The sequence below is a fragment of the Rousettus aegyptiacus genome, unplaced genomic scaffold (assembly GCF_014176215.1).
Source record: "Rousettus aegyptiacus isolate mRouAeg1 unplaced genomic scaffold, mRouAeg1.p scaffold_m13_p_8, whole genome shotgun sequence".
In the NCBI taxonomy this organism is placed as follows: domain Eukaryota; kingdom Metazoa; phylum Chordata; class Mammalia; order Chiroptera; family Pteropodidae; genus Rousettus; species Rousettus aegyptiacus.
In genome coordinates this window covers 65,363,126-65,390,146 of record NW_023416311.1, presented here as the reverse complement: position 1 = coordinate 65,390,146, position 27,021 = coordinate 65,363,126, and the positions used below count along the sequence as shown (strand labels likewise).

General features: G+C 37.0%; 1 protein-coding gene across 3 annotated transcripts in view; it reads left to right on the top strand.

Moving 5' to 3' along the window:
- Positions 1–27,021, top strand: part of RASGRF2 (Ras protein specific guanine nucleotide releasing factor 2) — a 191,714-nt gene that overhangs the window by 81,709 nt on the left and 82,984 nt on the right. For all 3 annotated transcript variants that reach the window (XM_016123395.2, XM_016123415.2, XM_016123406.2), the window contains exons 8-15: positions 1,184–1,293; positions 1,942–2,060; positions 7,748–7,908; positions 8,775–8,841; positions 9,412–9,548; positions 16,005–16,087; positions 23,733–23,981; positions 24,606–24,994. In XM_016123395.2, coding sequence (XP_015978881.2) covers positions 1,184–1,293; positions 1,942–2,060; positions 7,748–7,908; positions 8,775–8,841; positions 9,412–9,548; positions 16,005–16,087; positions 23,733–23,981; positions 24,606–24,994 — 1,315 coding nt within the window. The remainder of the gene's footprint in view (positions 1–1,183; positions 1,294–1,941; positions 2,061–7,747; positions 7,909–8,774; positions 8,842–9,411; positions 9,549–16,004; positions 16,088–23,732; positions 23,982–24,605; positions 24,995–27,021) is intronic.

Sequence of the window (27,021 nt, the reverse complement as noted above, 5' to 3'; positions counted from 1 at the left end):
TTTGATGACATTTCCTGGAGCGATTCCAGAGCAGGAGCTGCAGATTGATTTCTGCACTGATGGTGCTGCCCTCTGTGCCTTGTGCCTAAATGTGGACACTCAGTAAATTCTAGTAAATAACCCAGCGGAGGGCACCACCTGCATGGGAGCAAAAGCGGATCTGTGGACAGCGCCTCAGGTCAGAATGGAAGGAGCTACCTACCCAAAGGGCCCTGGGAAGCTTTTGCTTTCCTCATTCTCAAGGTCCTTTTAAGTGCTGACTGAGACCTCAGTTCCATAGAAGAGACACAGAGGCGACTCATGACTGGCTCTGCCATTCTTCATGAGCCCACCTTGGATAAGTTACTGGACATCTCCATAGTTTGCTTCCCTATCTGTAAAATGGGAAATAATCCTTATGTTGCTGACAGGTTGATGTATATGCAAACCTCAAGTACCTGATGTGGCCCGTAGTGGGCAGTGTTATAGTAATTATTGTTCATGTATGTTATTACTAAAATTAAACCCACTTCCCCTGCTTTCTAAAAAATGTTAGTTTCTAAGCCAATAAAAAATAAATATATCGAATCACTATAATTTGAGTTAAATGTCTGCTGTCTATTAAAACCTTCATGGGATTTGGTAGAATTTCTGTCTTTGACAGAATTCTGATAATCTGTTAACAAACAAAAATACAAGTACGTAATCTAATTAAATAATAATTTTTACTGCTAGAAGGATGAGTTGAGGTTAAACAGGATCAGGTAAATGTATCTTTTCTCAAGTTTTAATTCTTAAGGAGAACATTGTAGTAGGATTCAATTTTTTAAAAAAATTGTAAAAAGGCAAATAAGTATAAAATACAGACTCAAATAACCTGATGATAGCTATATCTGTTTCCCTATGAACCAATTTTCAAAAATTATGATTAAGAAATGTGTGATTATATTAAAAATCTAAAGAAATAATTGTTTCTTGGTAACAATACCTTATTACCCTTTTTATGTGTTCTTGATGAAGTTTGTGTGTGTGTGTGTGTGAAGTTTGAAGCATAGTTTATTTTAAATGTATTTCTTTAAAAATATATTTGTAAAACAAAACTATAAGAGTAGAGATGAGCTTCTTGGAGGTGATGATGGCGCAGTAGAGAATGTCCCAGTGTTCCTCATCCCCACCTCTTGCTCACACTGGCCTTTGCATTTAGATCCCCAGGTATATCATCACGCTTCATGAACTCCTGGCTCATACACCCCATGAGCATGTGGAGAGGAAAAGTCTAGAGTTTGCTAAATCAAAATTGGAGGAACTGTCCAGGTATGTGGAAAATTTATAATAAAGTCTTGATATTGGAAAGAGCAGCTTAGTCTTTCATGGAAGCCTAATCTGTCTGGAGAGCAAGAAACAAGACGCAGTCTCACTTCTTAGATTTACCTGAACGTTTCCTGCTAGTTCTTGAGGTTTAAGTTAGAGAAGTTTCACATTTCTTCTAGGGTAATAGAAAAATGATTTTTTGTTGTATTTTTGTATTCATATTTGGCAAGAAGTTGGAAAATATATGTTTTGGATTTATCAGTGCCTTTTCAGTGTTTTTGGCAGTTATTTATTTCTGTGTTCCTTTACCTTATTATATAGGATACATGGTGTACAGGTCTCTATTTTGCCTCTAAGAAATAGCATCCTAATTTTAATGAAGGTAGCTGTTCATAAAAAATATGTTGCTCTCCTGTTGCATTTACAAGCATCATTCCCAGGATACTCATTTATCGCTGGCCAACTTATCATACAGAGTCATAAAGTACTTTGCTTTGGGTAATGACTTGTTGAAGCCTGCATGTTCAGGCTGCTTCCCGCATAGCCCCTGCTGCATTCATGCAAGTTCCCAGGTGGAGCACTTCTTTGCTTACCTGCAAGGGCAATAGAAAGTATCTCTTGCTGTGATCCTGTATTTGTTGTGTCTGACAGGGTAATGCATGATGAAGTGAGTGACACTGAAAACATAAGGAAGAACCTTGCCATAGAAAGAATGATTGTAGAAGGCTGTGATATTTTGCTGGACACCAGCCAAACTTTCATCCGCCAAGGTAAGTCCCCATTCAGCAGACCCACAGTCTAAATGATGTCTGCTACTGGCACATCATCACTGGCAGATCCAGGAAAGCATGTTGGAGCAGGCTTGATTGAGCTGTGCCATTAATGCTATTTGTGCAGGACATCCCCCTGGCCTTGACCAAGGCTGTGGTTGAGGCCTACCTTTGTAGTGTTTCTTTTCAGGGGCCATGAAAAACAGTAACACAATAATAGAAAAAGCACAAGTGGGACAGTAAATCACATTCTGACTGGAGTCTTGTCCTCAGTGGACAGGACATTCTCTACAGCTCCAAGGAGGACAGATCAGTCCAGCTGATAGGAATGTCAGTGCCAGGTGGTGAGGACATCCAGGCAAAAGCTCAGAGAAACTTGCAATACTCAGAGATCTTCCACCTAGTAGTGGAGACAATGTCTGAAGTGAAAACAGCTGTCTGTTGTTCCCATTTTTCATTAGCACTTCTGGAGGCCCCACATTATATGATTTGATTCAATTGATAACTCCAGTTGCCATGAACTGTCTCACTTTTGATCCTTGCCACACTTTGGTAATGGTGAAGATACCTTATATGTGGGGTGTGCTTTGGAAGTATCACCCAGTAAATTAAGCCTTTGAAGAGCTGAAAATATTTATGCCAGAAACTGTGGAGAAGCAATAGCCTAATGGTGCATGTTCCTCTATGGCTCTCATCCCAAAGTGCAGGAAGTAAACCACATCCCAAGTTCTTTTTAAGTGCTTATGCGTTCTGCAGGAGGGGAACATGCCCATGAAATTGATTTGAGACAATATATTGCACACACTTATAATTTTGAACATGGTGAGGAGTGGCACATGAATTTGGAACTAGAATTAACCTTTTATGTAGTTTCTTTTTATAAGATGCCAATATTATTTAATAAGATAATTTGCGTTTCTGTCACCTACCAAAATGTGCTGCTGAAAATATTTTTTACCTCATCAAACAAGACATTATTTGTGCTGTGCACATTAATTTTTGCATAGAATATGTTAAAAAATTAACACATGCTGTTCTATTTTGGAAGTATATTTTAGGAAATTATACTTTTCCTCGTTTTTTGGCTTTTCATATTAATTTTTCTTTAAATAATAGTGTAATATAATGCTAACAATGCCAGGCCCTCCTAATTTCCCCCCTATTGCTCCGTACTGACTCCTGCCTTCCTGGCATTTGTCTGTCTCTGTGCCTTTACATGTGCTGTTCCCAACCTGGGGACCCGAATACCCTTACCCTTCTCTTTAATGCCTCTCAAAAATTCTACTTGTACTACCAGGCTCAGGTCAGACACCTCTAAGGAGCCTTTAAAAAATTTCCCCTCAACTTCCCCTTCCCTGCCCTCCCCTCCTTTCCAGTTAGAATGAATTTACCTTCCACCTCATTTCCAAGGCCCTTTGCTTCTGGTGCATGAATTTCATCTTCTTATGTATGATATGTACATGTTTGCATGCCTGTCTCTCCCAGTAATTATAACTCTGAAGAGCAATGTTTATGAATTCCCTCTTGCCTAGTACTGTGCTTTCCATGATAGATACTTGGAAGATGTGCTTTGGATTAAATTGAATTGCAGTTTTGGTAGTAAGGTGTCTTATTTTGTATTTTTCTTGTGTTCAGAGTTTACTGAAAAATACTAATTGACTTGAGCTTTATGTGAAAATGGGAAAAAAGTTTCTATTACTAGTATTCAATTTCTGAAAGGACTTTTGATAGATAAGGATTATTACACATAAACATTTAATATATTTCTGCAAACTTATACTGTTTTGATTTAAGTTTGTAAAACCATCTATAATGAAAAATGCTGGATGTTTGAAAATCTTGAATAAGTCATATTTTTTAATTGCCCTGGAAGAAAATCGATCTCGAGCCACCTCTCCCTTTGATTCGAGTCAAGTGTTTATTTATTGCTTGTTCTGTATCACGCGTTTAAAGCACTCCTGTCAGTTATTAATATATCCGATGTTGTTTTTATATTGATGTTGATGCGATGATTTGCCTTTCAGCAGTATTCTTCTGTGTTGTTTGATTTGGTTGGTCTGTTTAGGAATTACTCAATCAAAGTGGTTTTAAAAAATCAGACCTTAATCTGAAAGCAGAAAGTTATCCAATTATGGACAGTTTGGGTGGAAAGTTTGCATTGTTTTGCTTTGATTACCCCTATTATCATTTTTACTAAATGCCCTTAATGTGCTTTAAAACCCACTGAGGTGCTTTTTTTATTCCTTTAAACTTTGAGGGATTCTATTTTCTATGAAATGGACTACAATTTATATCTAACTGAGAGCTACTATTTGTGGTATTTACTTCTAGGGCTGATATAAGGTCTGTTTCATTGCGTGTGTGTCAGCATGCACAAATGCATATGTGCACATATATTGCATGGTTTTAAATTTAAATGAAATTTTATTCTGAGGACTAGAAAAATAAGTCATTTGAAAGGCCGCCTCAGACTGGGGCATCAGCTAATCTTGAATGTTGGCCCATGGTAATTTAGTGATTCAAACAACAGAAGTTTAATTATAAATCGATTCCAATTATTAGACAGTTGATGAGTAGGATGCAAAGTACTATAACATATCGATGGTTTGATATTGTCATTTATTTCCCAAAGTATTCAAAGTTTGTCGAATAAATGTTTAAGTGTCTGGAGCAATAATAGCCATATCATTGGAGGTCAAATTCTGTCTCCTTCACGTTTTTGTTGTGTGATATTGGGCAATTTACTTAACCTCTCTTTGTCATAGTTTTCTCTTCTTAAGTTGTAGTACCTATAATTTAGGGTTCTTGTGAAGATTAAATAAGTAGTTCATGCTAACCAAAGCATCTAGACTAGGGCCCTGTGAGGTTATGACATCAACTTTAAAAACCAAGATCCAAATTTTGGAATGAGTTTCTATTTTCAATAACACAGAATATATATGAGTATTTAGTAGAAGAAAAAAGGCACTTTAAATGGACATTTTGTACAAAATCCATCATACATAGTTAACATTGTCTTATGGAAATGTGAATCAGGAAAATTAAATAAAGGTGACTGAATTCAGAGCAAAATGCACTGAAATGAGAGATGGACATCTCTGATATCTTGATCATTCCCATGCTCAAAATCATGTACTTTTTCAGTGTACTGGTGGTCTTTGAACTTGTAACATGGGGTCTAGCAATAGTTAATACCTTCTCAAAAGCCTAACCCAGTAATCTGGATATTGGTCTTCATGCTTTTTCACTACTGAGCGGAATTAAGAATAAGTGGATTACAGCATCAAGCAAACAAACAAACAAACAAATAAAAAAGAGAGAGAGATAATATATATTGACAAGGATGTGGAGAAAAGGGAACCCTTGTGCACTGCTGGTGGGATTATAAATGGGTGCATCCACTATGGAAAAAAGTATGGCTGTTCCTCAAAAAATTAAAAATAAAACTACCATATGATTCAGCAATTCGACTTCTGGGAATATATCCAAAGGAAACAAAAACACTAACTAGAAAAAACATCATAGCAGCATTATTTACAATAGCCACGACATGGAAACAACCTAAGTGCTCATTGATGGTGAATGGCTAAAGACATTGTGATATATATATTATATGATGAAATCCTATCATTTTTGACAGCGTGGATGGATCTTGAAGGCACTGTGCTAATAAGTCAGTCGGAGAAAGACAAATATTTATAGTTTTATTTATATGTGGCATCTAAAAATAGAACAGAACAAAATAAAACAAAAACATACCAAACTCATAGAAAAAGAGATCAAATTTATGCTTATCAGAGGCAGGGGTGGAGGAACGGGGAATTGGAGGAAGGTAGTCAGAAGGCACAAACTTACAGCTACTAGGGATGTAATGTATAACGTGATTACTATAATTACACTGCTGCATGATATATAGGAAAGTTGTAAAGAGAACAAATCTTGAGAGTTCTCATCAGAAGGGGAATTCTTTTTTTATTGTATCTATATGTGATGATAGATGTTAACTAACGTTATTGTGGTAATTTTACAATGTATATAAATCAAACCATCATATTATGCACCTTAACTTATACAATGATGTACATTAATTATTTCTCAATAAAACTGGGGGTAGGGGGGAAGGTAAAATTGAAAAGAAAAAAGAAAAAAGAGAATAAGGGCAGTAGCTGGTCTTGAATGCCACTCTATGGGAATTTAGTAATAGAAATAAATTGTGTTGTAATTTGCCCCAATTATTAGATAGACTAATGAAAGAGACACAGAGCACCATATCATATCAATGGTCTGATAGGAATTACTAATTTAATACTAATTATTTCTATAATTTGTAGAGAGGACTCTTTAAGTCTCATGGTTGTTAAAATGCCATGTCAAACATAAGATGAAATGTGAAAAAATACACTTAACGTGTTTTTTTCCAATATAATGTTTTTCTAAACCAAATGATTACAATTACTCATTTTTAATTCAGTGGTATGGATTTCTGTATATAGCTAAAATACAGTTTCCTGGTTGGATATGAGGGAAACAGTTATAGATTAAGCATATTAGTGTGTAGTTGCCAAGGAAACATCTATTTTTTTACCTCAAAGCTGAAATTCATAGTAATTACTAATATATGACTCAACAGTGTATTCTATAATTTCTGATTTACAAAATAATTAAGTGCTAGAAACATTTACCAATGACCATATTATTATTGAGTGTTCATAGCCTTGTTAATATTCTTTCTGAAACTGACTCCCAAACCCACTTGTACACCAAGATATCTTAAGAGGCTGATATGAGCCTTCATAAGGCTGCATTTGGGGTGGGTGGTAGGTTAAACAAATAGAAACAATACTGGCTCAGGCCTTTTCAGAAGTCAGAGGCAAGGTATTTACAAGAATCTTTCTTAGTACTCTTTGGTTTGATATTTAGCTTGTATTGGAATTTTATTTTGAAGGGAGAGGGAGGTCATTATTAGAGGGAAACTATATAAAGTCTATGCAGAGCTTCTCACATTGATTGGAAGGCAGTTTTTTTCACAGGAATGCCCTAGGTATGTACTTTATGTGGTTTCTTTTCCATTTAGAGTCCACAAAGAATTTTTATCACACATAATTTAAATGTAACTTGAAATAGCTGCCCTTTTAAAATAGCCCTTAACTAAATTGTGTTGAATTGTATAATCTGTTTATTTTTATAATATACATATATTGCACATTCTATTTTTTAAATACAAAGTAAGCTCTAATAATATACTATTTACCTTTAGTGCTGTGAGAAGAATAAATTCTACTTGCTTTTTATTATTTTATTATAATAAGTAATTATACAATATATACCTTATTGTGAAGTAAATAAATTGATTGAGATCAGATCACGAAGGACAGATGGCAGAAGTGCCTTATTCTTTGTATCCAATTTGGCTATCTTTCAAACTTATTTTCTTTCCAGCATATAGACGAGTAATCAAATCAAAAGTGTTTTACAAAAAAAAAAAAATATGTAGGAATTACCGTGACCCTTAAAATACAATGTACTGCTGCTTCTGCTTAGAGTATAGGGGATTTACTTGTCCCAATGGTGCATTCAGTAAATCCTTGGTTTATTGGGAAACAGGTCCTGGTGTTTATTGCATCAGGAACAGCTCTCACTTGACGGAACTTTAATTGCTGTTTATTCTTCACTTTTATGATCACCAGGTTCTCTTATTCAAGTACCTTCTGTTGAGAAGGGGAAACTTAGTAAAGTTCGCCTGGGTTCGTTATCTTTGAAAAAGGAAGGAGAAAGGCAATGCTTCTTATTTACAAAACACTTTTTAATTTGTACAAGAAGTTCAGGAGGAAAGCTTCATCTGCTCAAGGTACTGGTTTTACATTACTATTCCATTTATGTTTCATGAAATTAAGATGCATTGAGGTTAATTTAATTATGACTTTCCCATGCCTGATATTATAAAACATTGTCACAATTGTATGATGAGGTAATGTATAGTTACCAACCTTGGCATTTACTTTGTTTTCACTTGGATCCCAAGTAATAGATATTTAAGTGTGCATTACTATGTAGAAGTGTCATTAAAATTATAATCTGGACAAAATTATTACTAGTTGATGACTACTGAGCTATAAAAATCTTGTCAAATTACTACAGTGTACTATTGTAATATTTGCTAAATGCTCTTTTATCTTGCTCTATACCAAGTGTCAGCAAACTATGGCCCACAGACTGATTGATGTCTGTTTTTGTTAATAAAGTTTTATTGGAACACAGCCATGGTCTTTGGTTTAATTTCATCTGTGGTTGCTTTCATGCTTTTTAAAATGGCAGATTTGAGTAGATGTGATAGAAATCATATGGCTTGCAAAGCCTAAAAGATTTAACATCTAGCCCTTTACAGGAGAAGTTTGCCTGTCTATACCTTCTATTATTTTGCCTAAAAATATTGTCCAACGCCATGATGGCTTTCTATTGCTTCAGTCACTGCCTGGTTGGTAAGCTCAGCCTTTGCTGAGTGGGGTTTGCTTTCAAGGGCCTCTAAGGTACCATCTAGTCTCCCATAGACTCATTTTCAAAATTTTATTAACACTGGGAGTAAGAGTGGGCTGGAGGAGAAGAATCATGAAGTTAAATGAGTTCAATTACTTTTATACATAAGATTTATAAATCATTGCTTCCCAACCTATGCCAGATTCTCAGCTTCTTAATGAAAAATTGGTTTGTTTCCAGACAGGTGGGGTTCTCTCTCTAATAGAATGTACCTTGATTGAGGAGCCCGATGCGAGTGATGATGACTGTAAGTCACTTTCTATCACTTAGAAATATATTATAATTAAAAAATCCTGTAGTTTTTGTTTCTAGCTAAGAAAAGCTGCTTAAGGAGGCAGTAGAGATACTGAGAATAAACTCCCTGAAGTCATTTATATAGGAAAAGTTTTGTTGAACCTTTTAACCTGTGAACCTTGTTAAACCATCTTTGGGAACTCACATTTGCTGAATTTGGCTCATGATAGTAATTTTTCAGTGTCAGGAAGAGAAGAGAGAACTTGAATTAGAGCATTAGAACTCTGTAGATCATGAAAATTAAAAAAACAAAAAACAAAAAACGTGAAATGAGAAGGAGACCAGGATCCTAGTCCTGAGTCACCTACTGACTTCAGCTTCTTCATCTGCTTATGAGCTTAATAAAGCACCCTACCCACCCCCCCCCCCACCCCGACCCCCACCCTATGTGCTGGAGAAGTACCACATTGCCGAAATGAGATTCTGGGCTCGAACATCAATTGTATCTCTAGAACTACATGATAGCTGCTGTCACTCTTATTTTTGTATTCACACCTGATTATTTGATTTATGTGTATTGAAGCCAAAGGTTCTGGGCAAGTGTTTGGACACCTGGACTTTAAAATAGTGGTGGAGCCTCCAGACGCTGCCCCTTTCACTGTAGTCTTGTTAGCACCTTCACGCCAGGAGAAAGCCGCCTGGACAAGTGATATAAGTCAGGTAAGCAAATGGCTTTTACCTCAAGGTTTTTTGTTTGTTGTTTGTTTGTTTTCTCACGACATTAACTTTTGAGGAGGATTTTTGGAGTTAATTTATTTTTATTGAAAAATTACATCTGGTTGTTGTGGTCACTGTCATCATCACTGTGTATCTTGATATACTGGAATCAATTGTTGCTGTTTGTTTGTCTTTTTATGGTTAAAATTTGTGTGAAATATAGCAATTGCATATTATTTCCTTGGTATTTTTGTATAGTCTGGAAATGTAATCACTAGTTTTGAATAGTCTTAAAATTTCCCTATTAGTAATAAATCAATTGTATCTCTAGAACTACATGATAGCTGCTGTCACTCTTATTTTTGTATTCACACCTGATTATTTGATTTATGTGTATTGAAGCCATTCTCCAGTGACCTCACCATTTTGTTTTTGTTTTTGTTTTGTTTTGTTTTATGTTTTTGTTTATTGGTTTCTGAGGTAAGAAATAGTGAGAGATATACAGAAAGAGCTAACAAGGGCTATGGCAATTTAAGGCATTGCATCAGATAAGAGATACTGTCTGTAGTATGAAATTTAAAAATGAGCTCTTGTGTTTTATAGAGAAAAAAATAGGAAACAGATTTTTTTACCTTTTCCTGGTCAGCAATGTCCAATTAGGGAATTGTTGCATTTATTTGGATTTGGAAATATGTCAAAGTTAATCATAATTGGACTTGAGAGTTTTTAAATCCATGCTCCATGTTAATTTTGGCCAATATAGGAGAAAAATGTTCATGTGAGAAAAATATTAAAAGAAGGCTTGATAATTATCCTCAAAGTTGTTAAGGAAGATTGGGCAGATGGAAAAAGCATCTAATGTGGATTCTACTGACTTTTTTTTTTTTTTCTGAAAAGCTCATAGTAATTTATATATAAGACAGGTAAAAATCTGAACTATATCATTGTTCTTTAGATGCTTAATGTTTTTCTGAGTGACCGAAAACTGAGGGAAAATAGGAAGAATATGTCATAAATAATTATTTTTTGTCAAAGAAATTGTACAGAGTTAGTCTCATTTTACCCTTACAACAGTGTTCTGAAGGTAAAGAGAAATATTAGCCCCATTTCATAGGTGAAAGACCTGAGATTTGGAAGGCAAAGTGTTTGTTCAAAGTTACACAACTATGATGAGTCAGGACTCAAACCTAATCCATGTCTTTTAGCACTCTAAATGTCCTTTACAGGAATGCTAGATTTTTACTCACATACTCCGACAACTGCTTTAATGGTGAATAAATCACTTGAAGTGAAGGCACTTCTTTCCTGGCTAACAAGGGAATGAAAAGAAGGGATCTTCTATATTTGCATGATCATATCCTTGTGGTGATTTATTAATACTTTCATTAACTCAATGCTGTCTGAATTAATACTTTAGTTCTATTGGTTATGCATGTCTTACCTTATGAAACTCGAAATCATTCACTGATTCTATGAATGCTTAATGAGCAATCACCATGTGCTGCCAGGTATTGTGTAGGTACCAGCAATATGGCAATAGCCTCTGCTCTCAAGGAGACAGGCAGGCTAGTAGGGAAGAAAGGGAAGTAGACAACTTAATGCAACAGAATTTTGTAAGCATCGTGAAGCCAAGATAAGTCGAAAGAATGGGGAGACTAGGAGTAGGCAGAAGTGTTTTTCTAGCTGCTTCTAGGTTCTAGCTCATGATGTACCTGGGGCTCCTAAGATACACAGTTAAAAGCTTTAAGTGACTTTCCTTAGGGCATCTGGTGAGGTACTGCTAAGAAAGACCCTTGAGATACATCAATGATTCTATGACTGGTTCTTTAAAGAAAGGTACCAAATACTTTGCCTGTCACAAGCATTCAAGTGAGACTTTCCACTTAGACTACATTTTGCCGTAGGAACTTCTTCCTATTTCTCCAATTATGTTAAATTATATAAGGTTATATCTACAATTTAATCTGAGAAGGACACTAACAGGAAGTTATAGTTTTTTTTTGAGTGATGATGATATCATTACATGAAATTACTATGTTCAATTAAACCTTGATACTATGTGGCTTTGACATTTATGATTTTAGTCATTCAACACATATATTTATGCAGTGATAATATATGCCAGTCACTGTTTAGGCACTTGTGATATATCATGAGCAGAAGAGGCAACTATAACAAAAACTTCCCTGGCTTTGTGTAGCTTACAGTCTAGTGAAGGGAAGACTTAAAATTAACAGTAAACGTTATAAATAAGTACATATTATTTTAAGTTAGAAGGTGATTGGGCGAGAAGGGCAAGAAGGATGGGGCTACTGGAGGTAGGTATGGGTCAGTACAGTTCTTAAAAGGTGGTCATCTTATTCTGAAGGAGACATCTAAACAAAAACTGGAGCAGGTGGTGGAAATAACATGTAGATACGTGATGAAGGGAAAGTCATTTCCAACAGAGGAAACAGCCATTGCAAAGACACTAGAGCAGGAGGACACTGCGTATTTTGAAGGTCAGTAGGGCTTAAGTAGAGTGTAAGAGAGGGGGAAATAGAAAGTGAGGAAGTCATTTAAGTGGTGTTAAGTCTCCAGTGGGTGATAGAAGTTCAGCATTTAGGACAGAGGGCCAGGTGGAAGACTCTATGCTATTTATGTGGTGTTTAAGACTATAAAACTGTTGAGGCCACCCAGGGAGTTACTGTAGATAGAAATGAGAAGAGGGCCATGGCCTGAGTGAGGAGTGGGGGAGAACAGCAAAGAGGACCAAGAAGGAACCACCAGTGCAATTAGAAGATAGCCAAGAGAGCATGGTGTTCTGAAAGTCATGTGAAGAAAATGTATCACGGAGGAGGGAGTGGTCGCTCGTCAACTGCTACTAAAGGCTGAGTACCGTACTGAGTATTTGGGATACTCAGTGATTTTCCTGATGTGCGGTTTGAATGCTGAGTGGTAGGGATGGAGTGTTGAACTGTTGAGTGGGCCTAGCATACTGCCCAGCAGCCGGCATCTGAACTGGCTTTGTTTCCCCCTTAAAGCAGAGAACATTTTATGGGGAAAATTATGTGCTGAATGAACATACATTGATGGAATTTGTCAGTCTTCCAAGTATATTTCTGGACATAATTCATTTTCAATAAGATGAGCCTACCGAATGCTTAAAAATATACTGTTTAATATTTTATGATATTTTTATATGTAAAAGATGGACACTAAAAGGAACTAAAAATGCTCCTAACCCCAGCATATAAATAATTTTTTATCAAAGTGTTTTCCACAGGTAACTATAATTAGAATTACCTAAGGGTTTAAAAAATGCAGATTCCTGAACCCGTATTCCAGACACCCCCAAGTTTTAACAAGCTCCATGGATTACTTTTGTGCAATTAAATTAGAGAACCTCTGCCCTGAAAATCAGCTATTATTTTCATCTCTAAAACCCCCAGAATCCTACCATACAGAAAGAATTTTATAGTTTGGCTCTCAGTGTATGTATGCATTGTTTTTGCTTTTTACTTCATTTACATCTTTCTACATTTCTGTAAATTCTTCATATTGAGGTATGTATGTGTATGTATACATACTACCACATTAACTTACCACTTTTCTAGCTTTTTCTGAATAATTAGGTATATCAAAAAGCAATTTCCCAGGTTTAGCATTAAGATATGCTGTGGTGCTAACCATCTTCATGCAGGAATTTTTTTCCCCTTTCAAGGTCTTTGGCTAGTATATCTTCCCTACAGTGGTCAAGGTTGGTACAGAGGGCCTGATCACTTTCATGATTTCATAATTCATGACAGACTGCTAAAATGCTTCCAGAAATGTGTAACTCATCATTTCACTACATTATCAGCAAGATAGCCATGCAGCTTTCTTCAAAGTCCTGCCAGTGTTGATTTTTAGCACATTTATCACATTTTTCTATTTAATGAAAAAGTGGTATTGCTTTCTAGTGTTTTCAGTTTACACTTCTGTAATTATCAATGAGATTAACATTTTTCACTATTTCTATTTTTTGTCAGTTCATGCCGGATGGACATTTATTCATTGTAGCTATCCTTATAGACCAGTGAAATGAACATTTTCTTCAATTTTTATTACGACTACATTCTTCATTATTTTGTCTTTTTATTTCTTACCCTTTTATTTAGCTAACTATTGATATTTTTGTAATTTGATTTGAAGTCACCTTGCTAAGCCACTGTACCCTGTTGCACTAATCACATATGGCTTTTATTTAAACTGGTTTCTAGGTATTGCCACATTCTCAGTTTCTCATAAAGCATTCTGTGCAAAAATTAAAATTTTGGCCTTGCCAGGTCTCTGTCTCTAAAGCTGTAATTTTTAGAAGTAACAATTGCTTGAATGATTAATTACACTTTTAGTTATACCAGTAAGGCCATTATTAACCATTGGCGTCTCCAACAAAACATTCAAATAGGTAATGGTCTTGACCAATAATTCTTCCTTTTTTCATCTATTTATAGAAAAAAATGTGAGGCTGAAGGTTTGACCATTCATTTCAATATTGTGCATTCATTTGTGCTAGTCTTACTGTCATGCATAATGGTATATTAAACAGATTGTTCTATAATTATGGGCATTACCTTAAATGCAGAATTAAAATTCACCTCTGAGCTTCTTGGTTTGGGCAGATGTGTCAAAATATAGACCTTGTAGAGACGAAGGTGTAGCATGCTGACATGCTTTATTCTTAAAATAGCCTCTCTGGAATCAATAGGGAATTTTCTAATTTTAACATAAAAAAGTGAATTAAAAGAGAAAAATTGAATCTCATCTTCTTCCCCACTACTTAGAAGTATTAAGAAGGTAAAAAACATGGTGACACGGTAGACCACTGACCTTTGAACAGGTATTGCCTTAAATAAAACCCTTAGAAAACCCTGCTGGAGAAGTAATTCTCAACATTTGTCCAAGGACCAGCTGCATCAAAATTACCTTAGGCTTTTGTGAACATATATATTCCCAGGCCCAACCTGTCATAGTCATCACAAACCGAACTAGAATATCCATGGCTGCTTTTGTTATCCTAGTAATTTCAAGGTTTACTGTAGTTCACATAATTTTAATGTGCCCTTAAAGATGTGTAACACCTTGCTTATTTTCATGTATTTCTTCTGGAATGAATGAACTGAATTCTTTTCCCCAGGGCTCAAACCCTTCTCCTCAACACAACCAAGATACATGCTTATGTGATCATGGGTATATACCACACCTTCCAATATAAATATATTCATATACACATTCATATACAGATATTCCTGGCTTTATAAAGTTTGTGACAACTCTTGGCTTTTACAAAAAAACCTATGTTATTTTTAGATGCTGTAGTTTAAGGAAATGAATTGAAGAGGACATTAAAATATTCCATTTCATTCTCAGAGTTTGGAATTCTTTATACCTGGTCATTTAAATAATGGCATAAGACATGAGGAAACAAATTTTAAAGGAAAAACAAGTTTGAAAATAGCTAATTTTCTAAGTGGACTGATTGGTCAGGGGATGCTAACAATCTGGTTTCTGACTTGCATATTTACTCCTCCATTAGACTTTGGGGTTTAGGGTAAATCCCTGAGTTCAGTCACTTGGTAATTAGATTCTTCACACCATTTAATTGCAGTCATAAAGCACTGCATGGTATCCTAGTAACTAGAAGTAATTTCTGATTTTAAAAATTGTTTAAATCTTTTTTTTTTTAATTTTCTGTTTTGTTTAAAGAGAATGTGTATAATTCAAAATAAACCTTTCTCTAACCCAAAATAATTGCAAAGGGAAATTTTAAAATGGTATAGCATAAATATAAATTAAAAAGGCAGAGAATATTAGCAAAAGTTCTCTTGGAAGACAACAAGATGAACAGGGTTTTATGCGTGTCAGAAACAGGAAAAATTACACAATGCATCCTCACCAAACCAACATGGTACCAATAGTAACTGCTAGAGAAATTAGTAAAATGTGGGAATTTATTGGCCAAAAAAACAAAAATAAAAAACAAAAACAACAACAAACACCTTAGAAGCGGGCACAGAGCTGACTAGTGAGACAGAAGATGAACTTCATCCAGGATAACCAGCATTTCCCCTCTGCCTGCCCCATACCATCCCCTAGGGCAGAGAATGAATATAGCAGAGGCAGTCACCATCAGAAGGTCATAAACCTTTCAAGCAGCACTACATCTGCCAGAGTTGTGACAGTGACATTGTGGTCAGAATCCTTGGGAAACACATTGCAGGAAAATATAGACTTTGTATCTATCCTCAGACGTTTTTCAGGTACATGGTTTTGGTCTAGACATTGAATCTGTTCATCAATTATAATGTTTGCCTCGTGTGTGTGTATGTGTATGTGTGATGAGAAGCTACATTATTTTTGTGGCTGTAAACAATTATGGGAATATATGATCTGCCTAAGTTTTCGTGTGGGTTGTAATTGTTTTTTTTAATTTCACAGTGTGTGGACAATATACGGTGTAATGGTTTAATGACTATAGTGTTTGAAGAGAATTCCAAAGTTACTGTGCCACATATGATTAAGTAAGTGCAATAATTCTTTCTCTTATATTTTAATCAAGATCAAACTGGTAGAGAATGTAAAACCCTGGATAAAGTATTGCTTCAGTAGCATTCTGCTTCATATTGTGCATATGTTTTTTGACAGTAATATGATAATTTGATATGTCATTGTACACAAGACTATCAAAATAGTTTTCAGATTCATAGTTTATTGACTCACAGCATAGAAAAATCATTTTTCAGATTGTTATATATGCCTTTACTCAGGACAAAAAGCCTATTGAGATTTTCAAGTTCAATATAAAGAGTTGTGACAGCCAGATGTGTCCAAAGTCAGAGGGTAGATCAAGGCATGGCAGATTCTTTTGCTATTTTCCCAGTGGGTATGAATCTTATTACTCAGATTTGTCTGTAGAGATACATTTAGATTTTCAAGATACTTAATATGAATCATCTGGCTTTTCAATGGTACCATCTACCCACTGCCTATATGTGGATTTTCCCTAAAAACTATTGCTCAGGGCTGCCATCTGGCTCTCTGTATGTTTTGTTAATAAAGTAAATTTTATAATTTAAAGTCATCAATAAGGAAACTGTAGTTTAAAATGAGAAGTTATATCAACTATGTGTCATAACTCTCTGTATTAATGCTTTTGTCTCTATATACTTTTTTCTTTCCAAATTCAGAAATTATTTGGAGAGTGTTTTGAAGTTGACCAAATTGTTCCCTAGTCTCATTTTCTTGGTTATTTGCATTCCAAATTCTAATAATAAAATGTATTTTAAAAAGCAGTCTATTATATCTTTCAAAAAAAGTTCCACAAAGCTAAGAAATGTTTATCTTCTCTGCCTTTTTATGGGATTTTAAATGATCTGAGCTGTTTATGCTACGGCAATAAATAACATTAACATTTCTCTTCCGATAGGTGTTAACTACAATTAGATTATCCCAATGGTACAATTTTGAAAGTTATTATTATATCAGATGAAAGCAGAAGTACATTATACTAGCGCCATAATTGCTACAGAAAAATCCATGATAAAAGAATGATAGTATTTCAAATTGCTAGTCAGATTTAAAAATATTTTGGATAGGATCATTTCAAAACTCTAGGGGAAGGATTCCTATAGCATTCAGTTTTCTAGTTTTTTAATTTAGTATGGTTTTATTTAAAATCTGATTAGTTAAATAGATTATGCTAAGATTAGAACCAAGTATGGAATATTAAGTCAAAGGTCCAAATATGATTTAATTTTAAAATTCATATCATTTGTTTATAGTTTTCTTATAAATTTTCTACCATAGGATTCTTTTTAATACTTCACAAAAGAGTACATATCAGTTTTATTCATTTTAAAAGTACTTTCTTCAAGTTTAGATAGCCATAACAGTCTAAACTACTTTCGAATGAGAGTTTGCTAAGCTGGATATTGCAGCCAAGTGAGTTACAAGCTCCTAAACTCCTAAACCCTTGGGCAGCTGCACACTCACTGTACAGTGGTGCTTTGTATCCATGGGTTCAGCATCCATGGATTCAACTAACCACGAATCAAAAATATTTGAAAAAAAGTTATGTAGTTGCTGAGGTGTACCTTGTAGTTAGGCCTACCATGGTTGTGTCTGTATGAACATGTGTGGAATTTTTCTTGTCATTCCCTAAACAGTACAGTGTAGCAACTATTTAGATAGCATTTATGTTGTATTAGACATTACAAGTAATCTAGAGATGATTTAAAAAATATGGGTAGATGCGTGTAGAGTATATGAAAATATAACACCATTTTATATAAGAGACTTGAGCACACTCAGATTTTGGTATCAACAGGCATCTTGGATCCAATCCCCTGTGGATCCCAAGGGAGGATTGTACATACATTTTGTTGACTTTAAGAATTAATGTGGATAAAAACTTTAATTTTGTACCTTATCAGTTTTGGCTGGTGTCCAAATGCATCTTTCTCTTATGGCCATTTCCCAGTGTCCATGTCCAATTTCATTTGTGTAACTACCTCCCATACAGACCAAGACTGTCCTTCTTTAGGGCACACAGAGGTGACACTTGAGTGAGTAGGAACTGTTTTCCAATCAGGAAAGAAACCTGTATCTCAGGCTATAAAGATTTTCTATCATACATTTTGATATCTATCTATACTATACTAGATGTATTCCCAAAGAAGACTTTCATATATTTTATAGATTTCTTCCTTATATTTTTCCCTACCTCACTGAACCTGATTCTCCTTAAAGAAAAATGAATGATTTTGCAATCTCTGTTCCTATTCTATGTAAATTCTGCATTCTTGCCTCTCTGTGCATCTATCTCCCTATCTATATATCGTGAAGAAAAAAAAGATATTTTGGAGAGTTAAAAAGTTAGCTTATCTTAATTGTGTCTTATTACTAACATGGCAACACTTTTCGGGCACTCACCTCCTTTTAAAACTTACTAATTATAATAGGTAATATGGGTTTGATGTCTCAAGATTGCTTTTTAAAGTGTTTACCAAAAAGAAATTATTATCATAAGAATCTGAAATAACATATTAAATCTTTCTTGAGAGTCCCTTAAGAAATAAAGTAAGATCTTGTTCAGTGTAATAAAAGATAATTAAATAATTTTATATTTCTTTTCTTTACTTAAAATGAAAATGTAATAAAAAATTTGAAGGACAGTGGTGTAATTAGTCAATTTTATTTTTTTAAATAATTCTTTTATTTTTCAATTACAGTTGACATACACTATTATATTAGTTAGAGGTATACAACATTTATATAACTTAAGAAGTGATCACTGATAAATCTAGTAACAATCTGACACCATATGTAGTTATTACAATATTATCAATTATATTCTCTATGTTGTACTTTATAGCCCCATGACTATTTCGGAATTACCAATTTTTACTTTTTAATCCCTTCACCTTTTTTCACCCATTTCTCTCACCTCCCTCCCATCTGGCAATCATCAGTTTGGTCTCTGTATCTGTGAGTTTCTTTCTGTTTTACTTGTTCATTTATGTTTTTCTTTAGATTCCACCACTGGTGGAATCAGGTAGCATTTATCTTTCTCTGTCTGATTTGCTCCACTCAGCACAATATCCTTGAGATCTAGATGGCAAAATTTCATTTTTTAGATGGCAAGATTTCATTTTTTTTTTATGGCTGAGTAATATTCCATTGTATATATATGTATCACCTCTTCTTTATCCATTCCTTCATTGATGGACACCCAGGTTGCCTCCATATCTTGACTATTGTAAATAATGCTGAATTCCTTTTTTCTTATTGCTGTTATGATTGAGTGTTTTCTGCTAACTTATCTTCTAAATCTGATTCGGATCTCTGCTTTATTTAATGTATCTTTCATTTCTGTTATTGTATTTTTCATTTCTGACTTTTATTTTTTTTATGTTTTCTAACTCCATGTTTTGAACTCTTCATCTGGTAGATTATTGGTTTCCATTTTGTTTAGTTCTTTTTCCTGGAATTTTGGTCTGTTCTTTCATTTGGAACATGTTTCTTTGTCTCTCCGTCTTGGCTGCCTCCATGTATTAGGTAGAGCTGCTATGTCTCCTGGTCTTAGTAGTGTGGCCTTACATAGTAGGTGTCCCGTAGGGCCCAATGGCACAGTCTCCCTGGTCACTTGAGACAGGTGCTACAGGTGTGTCCCTTGTGTGGGTTTTGTTTGCCCTCCTGTTGCATTGAGCCTCGGTTGCTGTGAGAGGGTCAATGAGAGGGATTGACCCTCAGGCTGATTAGTTGTGAGGACTGGCTGTGAATACAGTGGAGTGTCTGTTGTGCACGGGCTCACTTTATGGAGTAGGATTCACTTTAGCAGGGCTATAGTGCCTCCTCAGTCAATCCTTGGGTATGTTGTCTGTGGGGGCAGCTGGGTGATGTTTAGGTGTAGTCTGAAGCTGGCCACTGGGCATGCCAGCCTGGGAGCCTCAGACAGGAGCACCACAGCATCCAAGTTCAGCTGCTGACTTTGCCCTGCCCTGGAACACCTGGCATGAGCCACAAAGTGATCCACAAGTGTCTTCTGTCCATACTGGCCTTAGAGTTGCCCGGGAGAGGCTACTCTGTGAACTGAGGCTTGCTGCTGCTAGTGTTGGGCTTGGGGAGTCTTAGCAAGAGGTGGGGGGCATGCCAAGGCCAGATGCTAGGTTTGTTTGGAGTTTGTGAACACCGAGAGATTTTAGGAAAATCGGCAGCATTAGCCAAGGCAGGCCATTTGTATGGAAAAACCACCGGAAGTGTCTTGGATGGGCCTGCAGGTTTGGTGGGTGGGTCTCAGGGAATTACCAGGTCAGGGTAAATGGTGTTAGCCAGGATGATGGAGACTCAGATTTGATGGCTGCCAGCATCTGCGGATTGTTCAACAAAGGAACGATGGATTCTGCCAGCACCTCTATTTGGGGAAGGCTGCCTCTCCAGCCTTTGCTCTGAAGCCAGACAATTCAATTTCTCCCTGTATGGCCCTGGTGCCTTTTGAGCCACTGCCCCAGGACCGGAGCTCAGAGTGAATGAGTTCCTCAGTGAGTAAGTCCATATGCAGGCCCTTTAAGAGGAATGCCTGGAACTCCCACAGCCTTCCATCTCACTCAGCCACAATCTCCACTGGTTTTCACAGCCAGAAGTTATGGAGACTTCTCTTTCTGGAACTGGACCCCTGAGCTGGGAAGCCTGGTGTAGGGCTGGGACTCCTCATTTCCTCAGGAAGAACCTCCAGAGCTGTCATATTCCTCCTGACTTATAACTGCCATGGGTGGGTATGGGGAACAGCCTGTTCTGCATCTCTATCCTTTCTTCCAGTCTCGATGTGGCTTCTTCCGTATATCCTTAGTTATAAGACTTCTGTTCAGCTAGACTTCATACTATTCTCAGTGATGGTTCTATAGTTTAGTTTTAATTTTGGTGTGGTTGTGAGAGGAGCCAAGCACAGCGTTTACCTGCTCCACCATCTTGACTTCCAATCCCAGTCAGTTTTAATCTCATGTTGGCTACAACATATTTCTTCCTCTTAAATCTTTTGATTAAAGGAATTATAGTCAAAAAATGCAAATCTCAAGCTACAATTAGAATGCAAAATTATGACATGATGTTTGACATTTTATGTATACAGGTTAAGGCTTGGTTTCTTAGAATAATAACTAACCACACCTTTCTTAGAAAATAAAGATTTTTGGTGGGAAATGGTAGAGAAAAAGTTATCTTGGTTAGCCATTTTCTAGACAAACTGATTGATTCTAAAAAGTTTTAAAGTTCTTTTTAGAAATGAGAAGATTAAGAACTAGAAAAGTAATGTTGGTTGAGGGTCATGTAGTGAGTGGAGAAAGGGCCGTGCTATTTTCAGAATCTCAAAAGACATACTTGTGTGTTTTCAAGATCAGTAATGTAACTAAAACTAGCAGGCCACCCTTAGTCAATTCCTCGGCAGGGGTTCATGGCTCATTTAAAATGCCCTTTCAGGTTCACAAATGGAATACTTCTGCTTGCACTGAGCATACTTAGGGGTGGGAAGTTTCTAAGAGCAAGCTAAGAAAGCCATTGATTTCTTCTTACCCCAAAGAAAATAAATATATAATTTAAAACTGCTCGAAGTGCTGAAAAGGATAATTAAGGGCACTCACAACAAGCCTACTGATTCTTAGCATGGAGTTGCATCACATGACTAGCCCTGTAGTATATCCATTAATCAAGTGGTGAAATCCAGGACTTCATCAATTGTGTGTTCTGAGATGCTGCAATGAAAGGGAAGAAGGGATCTCAGAAGGGAATGCAAAGGCTTTGGGCAGTCCTAGAGAAGATGTGCATTCTTGGAGCCCCACTTGGATTCAGCCGCTGCTTCCAAGCTCTTCCTCTTATAGACTTTGCCTCTACCTAGACCTTTTTTGCGCTTTTAAAAAATGCACACCAGTGGCCGAGGACTCTGAACACGGCCAAGGATCTTGAGAGCTGCTGTGTGACTTTTCCTTAGTTTGCTCATCCACCTGGAGAGGCTGCTCAGATGGGAAGGAGTAGCCAGATGGGAAGTTTTACAGAATTACAAAAAGCAGAACATTGCAGGAAGCAGTCATGGATATGTTTACAAGAATCTCTAGAAAGGTTTGCAGCCCATATTTCACCCATTACAAGTTTTTTAATTAAAGTAAAATTGGTATATAACATTATATTAGTTTCAGGTGTACATTATAATTTGATATTAGTATACACTATAAAGCGATTACCACCATAAGTCTAGTTATCATCTGTTGCCATACAATTGACCCCCTTTGCCCATTTTACTTTTTTTAAATGAAGACATTTTTAATATTGCAGGATATTGAAACACAATGAAAATGAAACATTTTATACAACTGATGGATTAAACTGTACTCATAAAATGGACAGCCTTAAATGTATTAGTAAACTAGGAAGAATGAAATGAATTAAGTATTCAATTCAAGATGCTAGAAACAGAAAGACAAAAGAAACTGTAGGAAAGTATAGGAGAGAAATGAGGTAAGAATAGGCATTAATAAATTAAAATATGGAAAAACCATAGAATTGATAAAAGGCCAGTTCTAGAGAGAAAAACACCTAATAATATAATCTATTAGTCGGTTTAGTTAAGAGAAAAGAGGGAAGCATAAATGCACAAAATTAGAAGTGAGAAAAAGAAATAACTACGGATATAGTAGTGATATCTGTGTCTCCCCCTTCCCTTATCCCTCTGTGGGGAGAATGTCACCCACTACCTTTTAAGGGCATTTTCGTTATTCTGATTTAAGGACATAAGCAACATATCTCCTAAATAGGGCTTTTGGCCTCATTTTCCTAATAAAACATGATTAGAGAAGGAAGTGAAGGGTAGCAGAATATGATACCTGAAAATATGTCACTTTGGCATATTATTTTGAGCTATGGAAACTTGAAAAACAGCAAATGTAGGAAGAGGTTTTCTCTAAACCCCCTTTCTCTACCTAAAGACAGATCCTCCAGAAGGAACTTGGTTATCAAAAATCGCTTATTCCAAGGAGTTTCATCAACCAGGGAGTTCTGACTCTTATTGCAGGAGAGGAGAGGAGAAGTCGACATGACACCTGGACAAACTGTGTCACAAATTATTCCATCTCACATCTGTTCTTCTAAGGACCCATTTATCTTCCCGAAAAATCATTTACTCTCCCCTAAGAGGCATAAATCCCACTCTCTTTCCTTGTTATGATGGTATTTAATCCTGAATTCCAGGTCACCTCACTTTTTCCTGGGTCTCTCCCATGTATGCATGAAGTATCCATGTTAATAAACTAATGTTAGTTTTTCTCTTGCTAATCTATCTTTTATTACAGGAGCCTCAGCCAAGAACTCAGAAGGGTAAAGAAAAGAGTAAGGGGTAAAGAACTACAGAAGGGTAAAGGGTAAAGGGTAGAGAACTATAGAAGGAATCCATAGAGTGAAATGAATTATTATTACCTTCTCCACGATTTTAATTCTGGCTCTTCTAAATTATAATTTTATGTTTATGTAACTCTACCTTGTTGTATGTAATGTCATATCAACAAGTTTCCTCAAATGCAATGGTAAACCTGCATGTGAATGTGTTTACCAAAACTGAAATACTCAGTGACCGAGAGGAAGCCACGCTCTGGTTTTGTTCTCATGTTCCTGCTTTGTGCGTAGGTCTGATGCCCGTCTTCATAAAGATGACACTGACATCTGCTTCAGTAAAACACTCAACTCCTGCAAAGTGCCCCAGATTCGTTATGCCAGCGTGGAGCGCCTCCTGGAGCGGCTGACAGACTTGAGGTTTCTTAGTATCGATTTCCTCAACACCTTTCTGCACACCTACCGTATTTTTACGACAGCAGCTGTGGTGCTGGCAAAGCTTTCTGACATCTACAAGAGGCCTTTTACCTCCATCCCCGTCAGGTAGGCCCAGGATTTGCCTGTTAGGAAAGTGTGGCCCTTCTGATTTTTGGGTCTTCCTGCAGAAGAGCAGCTCTGAGGATATTGCCTTGCCTTTGACCTTCCCAAGCCCCACCAGTAGAAGGGATTGAGTAGAACTCAGAGGTAGTTCCTGAGGAGAGAAATCGAGAACCCAGTTTCTGAAGTCTGCAAGTGGTCTTTGCTTGCTTTGTGATTATTTGGACACTAACTATTGTTTTAGGCTTTCTTATTTTATTTTTTTTTACAGTTATGCTTTTCAAACTTTAATGTGTATAAGAATCCCCTAAGGGTCTTGTTAAATTGCAGTCTCTGATTCAGTAAGTCTGAGTGGAGCTAGAGTTCCGCATTTCTAAGAAGCTGCCAAAAGATACCAGTGCTAGTCTTTGGACCACAGTTTAGTAGCAAGGGATTAGACATGGCTTGGAAAGCGTCTGTGTTCCTTTGGCAAGTGCGTGGAATACAAGCAGCATTGAAATGAAGAAAGTCCAGCAGCAGAAATGCGATGATATTGTGGCCTTTTAATATGGGGAGCATGTTCTTGAAGGACATCAGGGGAATCATTTTCACTTGCTACAATCTGTTAATAGCTTTTGCTCTTATTTTTAGGTCACTGGAATTGTTTTTTGCTACTAGCCAGAACAACAGAGGTGAACATTTGGTGGATGGCAAATCCCCACGCTTGTGTCGCAAATTCTCTTCCCCACCGCCACTGGCTGTGTCCAGAACGTCCTCCCCGGTGAGGGCCAGAAAGCTGTCCTTGACTTCTCCCTTGAACTCAAGGATAGGAGCGTTGGACCTGACCACCTCCCCGGGGTCCAGTGGTCCTACCGCCACCCAGAGTCCCGCTGCGTCCCCACCGCCACACACTGGTAAAGCACCGTTGGATCTTAGCAGAAGCCTTTCTTCTCCAGAACAAAGCCCGGGACCTGTAGAAGAGCATGTAGATAACCCACGCGTGGACCTGTGTAACAAGCTAAAACGAAGTATTCAGAGAGGTATCATCCAGCTGCCACACCCCATGTTTGCTGGCCACCTGCTTCCTCACCATTTCTCCTGGAACCCTAGATCCCTTTCTTTACAACTTTCCTTTTTCTGCGTAGAAAGTGGAATGAATACAATAGCTAGTTAGAAGAAAAAAAGGCCCATAGTTCCATCTAACCTTGTGGAAAAGAGCAAGTTTAGCTGTCCTAATGTCTTCTGCAGTAAAGTCTGATTGCAGTCAGTTGTCTATGGAAGAATAGCATTATCTGAACTATATTACTGGAAGGTTCTTCATGGAGTTTGATTAAGGCTGGTTGGGTTAAGAACCTGGCATGATACTCTGCATTGAGGTAGGCTGTGGGCCCCCTCATCCATGAGCCTGGGCCTCAGAGCTACCTCTTCCTCCTTCAGTGTCTGCCTTAAGCACCTATACTACTCCCAGCCTCCCCTGCTAAGGATGACCTAGCCTGTTAGCATTAACATGGCTTTTTCAGTTTAGTTGCCAAGGCAACACTTCATAATACAACAGTGATATAGGGAGAAAAAATAAAATCTGACACTGTGTTTACTGTCTATGACAGCCAAAATGATTTCTAAAAAGGTAGATTAGATAATTTGGTTTTCTGATTAAATTCTCTAATGACTTCTCATCACAGTTAAATTCTCCCTGCCAAGGTCTTCAGATCCTGGGAGGCTTAGATGCCGTCTTCCTCTCCAACCCCTGCTCCTGCCATGCTTCCTTTTTGGGTCTCAGAAACACCTCAGTCATTTCCGCCTCAGGGCTTTTGCACTTGTTCTTCCCTCTGCCTGGACAGTCTTTCTCCATATAAGCTCCATGGGCTCAGCAACCCTATCTATCTTGTTTACCTCTATACCCTCAGTGCCTTGGGCAGTGCCTGGCAGGTAGTACATTTTTGTTAGATGAATGAATCAAGGAAAACAGCAGACTAATCGAAGGTCTTGTGACATGGCACCTTACCTTCCTCAGCTTGGGACAATGTTGCTGCTTTTAGAATCCAGTGTTTCCAATCCAGTGATGAAAACAAAAAAGATTTTACAGGCAAATTAGTAAACAACTTATTTTTTCTGTATAATAATCTTGAAGCGTCTATGTACTTTCTAGCTCATATCATTTAAATAAGCTTCCTGAGCAAAATACTTAATGGAATTTTAACTGGAGTGGTTGTCATCATCAAAAGTAGTACTCTTTTAAGCAAGAAATTCTTTAAATTGACAAGTTAGCAACTAAGGAGGAGGAAAGGAGGAAGATAATTAAAAAGTCATTAGAACAACAAGCTTCCGCAGAATCGTGATGGATTCCTCTTGGGAATAATGAGGCAGCTCAGAAGCTGACAAGTGCATCTGGGGTTTGCTCCAGTACCAGTGCTTGGGCCCCTCCACAGAGGGAATGACTTAGGGAGGCTAATCTCAGATGTCCCCTCTGAGGCAGGGTACCCTGAGAAGTACAGGAGTTTCCCAGAGTATGGGGAGTCCTTTCGCCTCTTTTATTGGATTGCAGAAAATAGGAAAGGAAAAGTCTGGGGATAAGTCTGGATTCCTGTGTTATTTTGAGTCAGGAGAGCTTTAGTAATAAGCATGTTAGTGTCAGGCATTTGTAGCTCTGAGGTTTTGGTTTGGTTGCCCATGCGGCTGGAATGAGAACACAGTAAAGTCTGTTCAGGAGTCATTGCATGATCTTCTCTATGCAGGTTGCTTTGCTACAGAGTGTATAATGGTACATAAGATGGTGCCCTGGCCCCCTGTACTGTAGTTCCGTGGAGAAGATAGACACCACATATCTGTAAAGGCAGGTAGTACAAGAGGTATAGACAGAGTGCTCTGGAGGGTGACAAGCACAGGAGGTCACGTCTGGTTGAGCAAAATCAGGACGTGTCAGTGACATGAGCCTAGAAGAAGGAAGAAGTAGGTTGGAGGTAGGTGAACAAGTGAGCAAAGGGCTTGTGTTAAGCCTCAGTGGTGAAGGCCATTTCTGAGAGTAGAAGACATTATTGCTTTTAAAGGGATAGCTTTTGCTCAGTTC